Source organism: Erythranthe guttata, chromosome 1 (assembly GCF_056151865.1).
Source record: "Erythranthe guttata isolate IM_541 chromosome 1, IM_541, whole genome shotgun sequence".
NCBI classification, from domain to species: domain Eukaryota; kingdom Viridiplantae; phylum Streptophyta; class Magnoliopsida; order Lamiales; family Phrymaceae; genus Erythranthe; species Erythranthe guttata.
In genome coordinates this window covers 13,482,308-13,493,836 of record NC_142533.1, presented here as the reverse complement: position 1 = coordinate 13,493,836, position 11,529 = coordinate 13,482,308, and the positions used below count along the sequence as shown (strand labels likewise).

At 42.3% G+C, this 11,529-nt stretch overlaps 1 protein-coding gene across 1 annotated transcript; it reads left to right on the top strand.

Moving 5' to 3' along the window:
• Positions 1-301: 301 nt before the first annotated feature.
• LOC148772898 (uncharacterized) lies at positions 302-6,292 on the top strand. Its single transcript, XM_088820098.1, has 2 exons — positions 302-2,949; positions 3,528-6,292. Exon 2 carries the CDS (start codon positions 5,599-5,601, stop codon positions 6,187-6,189), a length of 591 nt encoding a protein of 196 aa, XP_088676224.1. The 5' UTR covers positions 302-2,949; positions 3,528-5,598; the 3' UTR covers positions 6,190-6,292.
• The last annotated feature ends 5,237 nt before the right edge of the window (positions 6,293-11,529 follow it).

Genomic DNA, 11,529 nt, shown 5'->3' with positions numbered 1-11,529 from the left:
CTCACGACTGTCGAGTGCCGAGTGTAGAGTCCCGAGCGACAAACCGACGAGCGCCGAGTGACGAGCCGACGAGCGCCAAGTGACGAGCCCCGAGTGTCGAGCGACGAGCTGAAGATGCCACCTCATAACTTAGACACTAAGAATAGAAAATATCTTCATAACTTAACCACTAAGACTTATTGTCATGGACTTGAAACAGTTCTATTAATCGAATTGGATAGAAGCAATGGTATCCGGAAAACTTCCACTATAAATTGAGGGTTCATAAGCCTCAAGGTAAGTATTCTTGATCTTAACACACTATTTTCTCTCCAATATATTTATCTCCGAATCTTTGAGGTGTTCTAACTTGGGCGTCGGAGTGCTAACGCCGGGAGCACCTCTCCTGGTCCCTTTTGCAGGTCCACGACGAACAGGCCTAACATGGAACGGACTTAAAGAATCGAGATTCCTCGAAGCGGAAAAACCCAACCGCATCATTGGCGCCGTCTGTGGGAAATTGAGTTGTAAGACGTCGATTTCCAACCATATACTATATCGGAGGTTCTTATTAGTCCGTTCATCATTTGTCTGTGGGTCTTATTCTCCTTTGATGAGCTTAAAAGATACAGAGCAGTTCTGCTTTGGAATACGTATGATTGAGTACACAAGTGCAAGATTAAAAAATCTCCTTCCCATCTTATTCGTGAAATTCTTGGATTCTGTTCCCAGAAATGGTACCCCTGATTTGCTAACTTTGGAAACTTTGGAAAGAAGTCATCCTTTCCATTCTTGCATTCCTCCATTCTTCAGTTTTTCCGAAATCATCCCTCCAAAACGAAGGACGATGATGGTACATCATCTGTTCATGACCGAGTGACGTCGTCGCCTTGCTCAAGCGCCCCCTCGTCGCCGTATTTTACCCATTCCTTAAAGCCTTGCATCCACCTCAAGTCCCTGGTCAATAAATCTCTACCGTTGCTCGACATTTCCTTGACTCTTGGACCGGCGGCGTTCTTTGAAACGAACTCAATGATTGGTTACCCGATGGGTAGCTACAGTGTGCGCGGAGGTTTAGAATCCGAAATTGGTTAGCCAAATAGAAGCCCTCAACGTAGATAAACTGTTCGATAAAAGGTCCAAAAGAGCAAACTCTTGGCTGCCATACACCCAGCTCACTGTTTGCATTTGATTCTCCAGTACATCGGATTGGAATCCCTTAACAGGAAAGTTTTCGAAATTTATAATATCTTTTCGACCAATGAATATTACGATTTTTTGATATCATCTACATGCGTGCAAGTTTTTATGTTACGAGCATGTTAATGGTATAATGAACTCGAATCTTTGAATTCCGTATAGGGAAATTTATGACTTTTTTTTGTCTCTTCTAAAAATTGGATCTTGCGGATATTTGGATAGATGTTTATTGAAGTTACATGTTTTGTAGCTCGATTACCGAGCCAGGCTATTGTGCTCACCAATACTTTCTAAAATGAATCTCAAAAAGTGTGATTATACATGAAAGATAATAATAATCTAAATTTTCACTCGACTTGATGAACTGTAAATTTGTAAAGGGACTGACTTGAATATATTTTGCTAGAGGTTCGATTTACCTTGCTATTTGGTACAAGCATGTCACCTCATCGGAGTGAATGTTACTTGAATATCGTTTAATGTCTGTTAAATTTTTCATTTTCGTATACCTCATGATCATGACTATCGAACTAAATTCTTAGAGTAGCGTGCTTACTGCGAGTAAGGCTATTAATTATGTCAATGCGCCTCTTGTTTGCGATTTCATTCCTGCCTTTTGTTTGTTTTTCGTTGGGTGTAGAGTAGAATAACTCGCAAATTATTCTAGAAAGAAAGTGACGTGGCGAGATGGATTTTCCTCAGAATGAGCCGAGCTTTAATGGGATTTCTCGAAAGAGCTCACGGTATTGGACATTTCTCAGACTTGCGGATGTATTGGAGATCGGATTTTTGGGGGCTCAGACTCTCTAATCACTTGGAGGTAAGTCCCTTAGAGCTCGAGTTCACCCGTCAACATCCAAAATTATCTCTATAAATTGGCGAAGTTAGTTTATTTGTACACATTACCATTAACTTGATTTATTTAAAATTTTATAAATCCATCTCGATGTGAGGAATTTTATTTACTCGGGAGGTACTCAAAACTCTTAATTATTCTGAAATTAAATGAATTTGAGATATTATATAGCATGCTTATTGCATAAGGGTTTGATAAAATTAGAACCTGATGTTGATTTATTAAACAAAGAATTGGGTCCACAGAGCACGATTGATGAAAACGAGATAATTATTTGGTATTCATGTAATTTTTGAATTAGACCTCTATCATTTATTATGTAGTTAGTATGTAAATTCCACGAGACCTAGTTCTCCCTTGCGATTTTTTATAAGATGGACCTCTTAAAAATAGAACTTATCCAGTTGAAGTTCCTGGACCATGATTTCCAAATTTATAAAATTTATTTTAATCAAATTTGTTTCGTGGAACATTTTGGAGCTTGATTCTTGAGTTGTTATACTGCGCTTGTCAATAATTTTCCAAAACGATTTATTTTCCTTTTTTTTTTTGAAAGTTAACCACAATTGGGATTTGTACTCGATTTCGATGTGGCGAACAACCAGAAATGTTACTAAGTGTGAATTTGACTTGTTTCCGTGCAAGGCGAAACCTATGCTTAGTGTTCTGCTAGCTCTGTTTTTTGTTCGTTTTTCGCTGGGTGTAGAGTAGAGTAACTCGCAAATTACTCTACAAAGCTAGTGACTAGGAGAGATGCGCGAATTTTTATATGTTTTAATTGTAGGAAAATGATTTGTGGGGCCACCCACCGAGCCTGAATTCCGAGACAAAATCTATGGTTGGATTTTCAAATCCAGCCATTCACCGAACACAAAATCTTCAAAGCTCAAAGTTGCTCTTAATCACTTCGTAAGGTAAATTCTTTGAAATTATAGACATGTATCCGAGTTTAGTATTTAGAAAATTGTCTCGAGCATTTTTGATCATATATGAGTACCGAAGCTTTTGTTTACAAATCAAATGAATATGTATAATATTTTTTTATAATTGGGTTTCCTCAAATTCCGACTTTCCACCCCTCGAAATTGAGTTGGTATTCTTGGACTGTTACGGATTTGGAGTTTCTGAAAATATACTTCCTTCGAAAATTGAGACAAAGTTTTTGGGAAAAGTCAGTATTTATCAAAGATGGTAATCTCTAATTCGCTCGGTATTCTCTAATTTGCTCGAGCTAGAGCTTGAGTTTTATTTTTTATAAACTAGATTTATTCGGTGATTTTAATAGAGCTCGACTTTATTTGTCTTTATCTGTCAAAAACGCAAAATAACCAAATGAGATTCCTTGTGCAAGCTGGATTCTCCTATATCTTTGATTGATATGTGGATTCCTTAGTGTTCAGAGTAGCTCGGTATTGTTAGACTTTTTCAAAACAACCCCGTATTGGTCTACCCGGCTGATCTTCTCGATACTTTCCGCATTGGTCGTATGAAGCTCGCGCCTACCTCTTGAGACCGAACTCGTGAGATCTCGGGTTTCTCCTAGTCACACTACGAGGTGAATTCTAATTTAATTTTGTGCATGAATCTCAAAGGCAGTAACTGTTTATATGTTGAAAAATATTTTGAGAAATATTGTTTACTCCATAATAGCTGAAGTTTGAACCATTATGAAAGATGATGAATTTGAGAATTGAGATCTTATCTAACATGTTTATTACTTGAGTGCGTTTAAGAGTTAGAAAATGGATATTTTTTGCTAGAGGATTTGGCCAACAATTCTAATCGCATTGATTTTTCTAAATTTGGATTTCTCAAAAATTTTGGAAATATTCTTCCACCTGAATTAGGTATTTAGTAGCTCGATTTGGATGTTGCGAGTAATTATAAGTTTGTGCATGTGATGATTTCGCAAGAGGTTTGAATTTATTTTGTTATTAGCTCGTCGTTGTAACCAATTAAGTGTATTTTGTTTGAATATCGCATGCTATCTATTAAATTTATTATCAAATTCGTGTGATAAGTGACTCAATCATGACCTTGACTATTGAATTGAACTTTAGAAGAAGCTCTCTTACTGCGAATGAAGCTGTTGAATGTGAGAATAACTACCAATGAAGGTTTTTACACTTAATGTGTTTCTCGTTTGCGAGTTGACTACTGTTTTTTGTTCGTTTTTCGTTGGGTGTAGAGTAGAGTAACCCGCAAATTACTCTACAAAGCTAGTGACCGGGGGAGGTACACGAAGTGGTATGAAAACTGATTTGCGGGGTTCGCTCCGTAGTTTCTCTTACTTCTCATGTCACCAAGGGGTTTTCTACATAAAATTTTTCATATTTTTTCCTCAATATAACACGAAGAGAATGATATTATTGAGATAACTCTAACTAGTTAATTCCCCGCAAGATTTGATCCTAGCTCTGTTCGATTACATAAGTCGTTGGAATTCAAGTTGAACTCCGTAACCTCGAATTTACTCATTGACGATGAGACTTTTGGAGCTCGCATTTCTCTCATACAGCTCGGAGGATTCCTTGAAGAGCTCGAAGGCACCTCTCAAAATTGGCTTCGTGGAAACTCAAATTCCCTTTCCGGGGTGTTGCGAAGAGCCTCGAAAGAAATACTCGGAGCTCGACCTTGAAGGAGCTGTGCTGATCTGATTTTCCCCAGCTTATGAGTTTACTGAACAAGTTTGGACCCATCTCTCGAGAGTGGATCTCTGAAAGTCGCATTCGCTTATAATGGCTTGAATTGATCTCGGTCCTACAATTCTGACAGCCCATGTTTCTTCTACGAGGTAAATTCGAATATGATAAATAACTTAATATTTATTTATGTAATAAGAAAAGGTCTCATGATCTTTAATCAATCAGCAAATGCTGGAGAAAATAATTTGAGATGGTTTGAATTTGTATGATTTCGCAAATGAAAAAATCTATCCGAGTATTCGGGTAGCGAGCACGAGCTCGTTAAAAAGAAAATCTATTCGTGTATTCGGGTAGCGAGCACGAGCTCGTTAAACAGAGAAAATCTATCCGAGTATTCGGATAGCGAGCACGATGTCACAGCCCGCTAGTTTTGACCCAACCCCTTGCCAGTTTCCCTTGGCTTGGGGAGGTTAAAGAGTACAAGATTTAGCCCAAATAGGGTTAGGCCCAAGTTGGCTCAATTGTATAGAGGTAGGTAGAGGTAGGTGGTGGTAGGTAGAGATATTTTAGGGATTCTTTGGAGTGTTCCACTCCCAACCGTTAGATCATATCGATCTCCACCGTTCATTGAGGAGGTGGTCTTGTATAAATAGAGGTAGGGTCCTCATTTGTAATCATCCAACAATAATCCAACAAACACTCTAACAAAGTACTTTTCCTACCAACTCTCTTGTCTTCTTACTTTCTTTCTTCGTTTCCATCACTTAGCATTCGCAACACAATTTGGGAGAGGCTGACTTAGCTATCGCGAGGGGCGAGAAGGAGCTAAGGCCGCACGGTTCTTTGTTAAGGGAACAAGTCCGTGACAAGTGGTATCAGAGCCCGACTAAGGGCTTTGTGTTGATCGAATTCTCGACGATGGCGAACGTTGAAGATATTTCGTACGTAACTGAGGGATGTGGCATGGAGGCCCACGTAAACAACAAGAAGAAGAGGGACCACAGCAAGGCTCGTGGGGAGAGTACCGTTAATGAGGCCGTGCTAACGGATCATGGCAAAAGACTCGAGAGGCTCGAGAATAACGTCGCCATAGCGGAGCTTAGCGAACGATTCGAGAAACTCGAGCACGATACGGGAGTGTTGGAGAATCACGTCGCCGAGCAACTCGATTTGTCTAGAGACAATGAGGCGTTGCGGGAGGAACGGTTGGATCGATTGGAGGCCATCATCCAATCCCTCCAAGAGAGCATCGAGGGGATGCGCGACGACTTGGCCTTGTGCAAAAAGGCCGCCGCTAACGGTAGCGTTGGTGCTACATCGAGTCCAAGGGTGGACTGCCCGAAGCCAACGGGATTCAACGGCGTAAGGGACGCCAAGGAAGTTGAGAACTTCCTATGGAGGATGGAGCAATATTTCGAGGGTATCGGTCTAGTCGACGAGAGGACTAAGGTAAGAACTGCTTCCCTTTATCTTTCCGATACGGCTATATCGATACTTGGAAAGAGTTAAAGAGGGAACTCAAGCGACACTTCTACCCGGAGAACGTCGTTTATGAGGCTCGAAGGAAGTTGAGGGAACTCAAGCAACGAAGTTCAATCCGCGAGTACGTGAAGGAGTTCACCACCCTCACCCTTCGAATTCCCAACCTTTCCGAAGAGGATCTTCTTTTCCACTTCATCGATGGGTTACAAGGCTGGGCCAAGCAAGAACTCCACCGACGAGACATCAAATCCGTCGATGAAGCTATTGCCGCCGCTGAGTCTTTAACAGAGTATCAACCGAGAGAGCCATTGCGAAAAGAGAAGTGGAACCCGACTAAAGGCGGAGAAGAGAGACGGGACAATCATAGTCGGGACTATCGAGACAACCGAGACCCAAGGCGAGCGTCAACCTCGAGGGGAGGAGACAAGCCATCCTCACACCAACAACTTGAAGAGAAGAAGAGGTCGTTTGTGCCTAAGGGAGGATGCTTCGTGTGCAAGGGGCCGCACGCGATGAGTCAATGTCCCAAGATGGGGTCATTGTTGGCACTCTTACAACAAGAGGCCGAGCAAGGCACAAACAAGGGGCTAGGCAACATGGGATCGCTCCAACTTCTGAACGCCTTAAAGGCTAACCCGATGCCGGCAACATCAAGCAAGGGGCTGATGTACGTGGAGGCCCGCATCAACAGTACCCCAGCAAAGGTGATGGTGGACATGGGAGCGTCCCACAACTTTATCACCGAGGACGAGGCCAAGAGGGTTGGCCTGCAGTGGACCAAACGAGACGGTTGGCTCAAGGCCGTTAACGCTAAGGCACAACCGCTCAACGGTGTAGCACGAGAAGCGGAGGTACACTTAGGCACTTGGAAGGGCCAAGTGGATTCTCGGTAGCATCGATGGATGATTTCAAGGTGGTGCTAGGCATGGATTTCTTCCGCAAGGTAATGGCTATCCCGATGCCTTGTTTCAATTCAGTTTGCATCTTAGAGAAGGGGACACCTTGCATGGTGCCGGCCATCAACGACACCACTAAGGAAGAAAGCACGCAACCAAGGCAACTGTCGGCCATACAAGTTGCCAAGGGAGTTTGACGGGGCGAATCAACATTCTTAGCCGCTTTAAAAGAGGACAACCCACCCGTCAACAAAGAGGGGGACGTGCCACCGATCACCCAAGCCGTCTTGGAGGCCAATCAAGACGTGATGCCACCGACTTTACCCAACAAACTTCCACCTAAGAGGGAGGTGGATCATGCCAATGAGATGGAGTACAAGCCGGGAAAGGTGAATGTTGTGGCCGACGCATTAAAGGCCGAACTCGCAGCCATTAGCTCGACAAGGGGGAACTTGGCCGACATGATCCGAGAAGGGCTCGAACATGATCCCATGGCCAAGGAGCTAATCCGACTCGTCAAGGAGGGCAAGGCGAGGCAATTTTGGGTAGAGGACGGTCTACTCTAAACGAAGGGACAGCGACTCTTCGTTCCGAAGTGGGGCACCTTGAGGAAGGACCTCATAAGGGAATGCCACGACACCAAGTGGGCGGGGCATCCGGGCCAAAGACGGACAATGGCGTTGCTCGAGACGGCCTACTTTTGGCCTCACATACGGGACAGTGTCGACGCCTATGTGAAGACTTGTCTTGTGTGCCAACAAGACAAGGTGGAGAATAAACAGCCGGCAGGGTTACTTGAGCCACTCCCCATCCCCGAGCGACCATGGGAGTCGATCTCAATGGACTTCATTAGTTCCTTGCCAAAGTCCGAGGGGGCCGGATCTATCATGGTGGTGATAGATCGCTTTTCAAAATATGGAACAAGCCGACTTAGCCCGGACGTGCCATGAGAAGACTAGGCGACGGATGAAGAAATGGGCGGACAACAAACGGCGACCACGGGAGTTCGACGTTGGGGCCCAAGTGATGGTGAAACTATTGCCCCAACAATTCAAGGCATTGCGGAGCATGCACAAGGGACTTGTGCGAAGGTACGAAGGGCCATTCCCGGTGATCGCCAAGGTCGGTAAAGTTTCGTATCGCCTAGAACATCCAAGTTCTTTGAAAATCCATCCGGTCTTCCATGTGAGTATGTTGAAGCCTTATCACGAAGACAAGGAAGACCCGAGCCGAGGAGAGTCGCACCGAGCACCACCCATCATGACTAAGTCATACGATAAAGAGATCGAGGAAGTGCTCGGCCAACAATTGAAGCGACGTAGGCGAGTTCCACCGAGTATTCAATATCTCATCAAATGAAAAGGATTACCCGAGTCCGAGGCAACATGGGAGACGAAGGAAGACTTGTGGCAATTTCAAGATCGTCTCCACTTGTTCGAGGCAACGAGGACGTCGTCGGATTAGGCGGGGGAGGATGTCACGGCCCGCTAGTTTTGACCCAACCCCTTGCCAGTTTCCCTTGGGTTGGGGAGGTTAAAGAGTCCAAGATTTAGCCCAAATAGGGTTAGGCCCAAGTTGGCCCAATTGTATAGAGGTAGGTAGAGGTAGGTGGTGGTAGGTAGAGATATTTTAGGGATTCTTTGGAGTGTTCCACTCCCAACCGTTAGATCATATCGATCTCCACCGTCCATTGAGGAGGTGGTCTTGTATAAATAGAGGTAGGGTCCTCATTTGTAATCATCCAACAATAATCCAACAAACACTCTAGCAAAGTACTTTTCCTACCAACTCTCTTGTCTTCTTACTTTCTTTCTTCGTTTCCATCACTTAGCATTCGCAACACAATTTGGGAGAGGCTGACTTAGTTATCGCGAGGGGCGAGAAGGAGCTAAGGCCGCACGGTTCTTTGTTAAGGGAACAAGTCCGTGACAACGAGCTCGTTAAAAGGAAAATCTATTAGATTATGAGTATTCGGGTAGCAAGCACTAGCTCGTTTAACATAAAAAATCTATCCGAGTATTCGGGTAGCAAGTACGAGCTCGTGTAACTGAGAAAATCTTCCGAATATTCGGGTAGCGAGAACAAGCTTCATTAAAGGATTATTATAGAACGAAATGTATCGAAATAAACCTGAAATAAAGAAAAATGAATTGGATATTACTAAACTAGAAAATTGCACAAAAAATGTAGAAGGAGAAAATGGCAGGGTATTGAAAATTTCCATACCTTCTCTTATTCGATTCTCCTCGAACTAAAATACAAGAGTGTGTATAATGCACTTGATTTTGAAGCTAAGAAATAAAATTTGAATGGGAACCAAAGGGATGGGAAAATGGTTGGCCGAGCTCTTCAGCTCATTTACCCGATCAAACGATACGAGCTTCATTTGGCCAAACAAGCACGAACTTACCATTTCGAAAAAAAATAACCGAGCCAACGAGAAATCATAACATTTACATAAACCAACCCCTTAGAAGATCGGCTAAGAACATAGTTAGTGGGTTAAGAAAATAAAGCATACTCCAAGCTGATCAATTCGTATTCTCACGTTCAACTTGGAGTGGGGGACTAGTTGATCCGTACAGATTTACATGGCCCAATAAGGCAAGGCCCAACAGAGTTGGCCCACCCCCGAAGAAGGAAATAAGACCACATGGGACCCGGGCTTATTTGTCTATTTCATCGGATCTTTATGAACGGCCCAAAACATTGAGCCCACAAGTGTAGGCCCAAATAATATTGTACATTGTGAGCAGAAACGAACTAAGGGACCCCCGACGAATTGTACATTGTGAGTAGAAACGAACCAAGAGACCCCCAACGAGCTGAGACTTGAGAGATCTTCGACGAGCTGAAGACATCTAAATGAGCTAAAGATAGCTGACGACTGTCGAGTGCCGAGTGACGAGCCGACGAGCGCCGAGTGACGAGCCCCGAGTGTCGAGCGACGAGCTGAAGATGCCACCTCATAACTTAGACACTAAGAATAGAAAATATCTTCATAACTTAACCACTAATACTTATTGTCATGGACTTGAAACAGTTCTATTAATCGAATTGGATAGAAGCAATGGCATCCGGAAAACTTCCACTATAAATAGAGGGTTCATAAACCTCAAGGTAAGTATTCTTGATCTTAACACACTATTTTCTCTCGAATATATTTATCTCCGAATCTTTGAGGTGTTCTAACTTGGGCGTCGGAGTGCTAACGCCGCGAGCACCTCTCCCGGCCCCTTTTGCAGGTCCACGACGAACAGGCCTAACATAGAATGGACTTAAAGAATCGAGATTCCCCGAAGCAGAAAAACCCAACCGCATCATATAATTATACTTCAACTTAATTATTAGTACCTCAATAATATTTGATTGATTTATGCTAATTGAGGTCCTATAATTATTTTGAAAACCCGATATTTAATTAATGTAATTAATTATATAGTTAGGTCATATGTTCCTCTTAGGACAATATGCGTTTCCATATACCTTTAGAGAATATAGATGTAGGAATCACATCGACCATTCCAAACCTTCTGATGAGATGAAACTTTTACAAAAATCCCTCATTCTTAATTTAATTAAGAATTATTTCAAGCTACAAAGAAAAACCAATATGTTGATTTCTTCTTTTCTTCAACCAACGGTTAAATTATGTGTAGCCCTTTGCAATAGTGCATTAAGCCGTGTTAGCGGGCAGTACTATAGTAAGGTAAGCTGTAATCAATTGACATAATGATGAAGGTAGCCATAGAAAAGGTTATGCTGGATTAACGTGGTCGGCTAGATTAACAAGGGATTGCATTAGTTTGGTATAATTAAGTTCTATGAGCATCTTTAATTGGTAGGTCAGACTTGACACATGAAGATTTTGAATTCACGAGATTAACTTTGATCATTATCAAGTGTGAGAAAAATTACTTTAGGATCATATAAATGATATGATTGATTGTGATCTACCGTTGGGCAAATATAATCAGGCTAGATTAACTGCGGGTTATATTTGTCTATTAGACCTAAAGTCCATTAAAGAAAAATCGGTTTTCTCGTTTTTCTACTAGAAGGAAGTGGAACTCGGTATTAACGACACCCTATGCGTAGCACGGACACGGAAACTATGATAAAGCGCGATAGGGAAACAAACATACGGGAAAACGGCATATCTCAAAACTAGTGTTGTTCCTCACGAGACCATTTTTTTAGTGTCACTCAAGTATTCGATTTTATTGCATTTAATATCCCTATGTCATATCAAATCACTAAAAGAGTTCCTTTGTTATAAATATGATGAAAAATTCCCTACTATCTATAATATATGTATATTTGTAGCACACAACCTCCTGGACGGTGAATTTTGAGGGGATATTTTGCTAAAATAATGGCATATAGAGGAATGTTTGCTAATATTTTATCTTGGAAAAATTACAGTTTTCATCCCTTAAGTTTGCACAAATTTTATATTTGGTCCTTCATG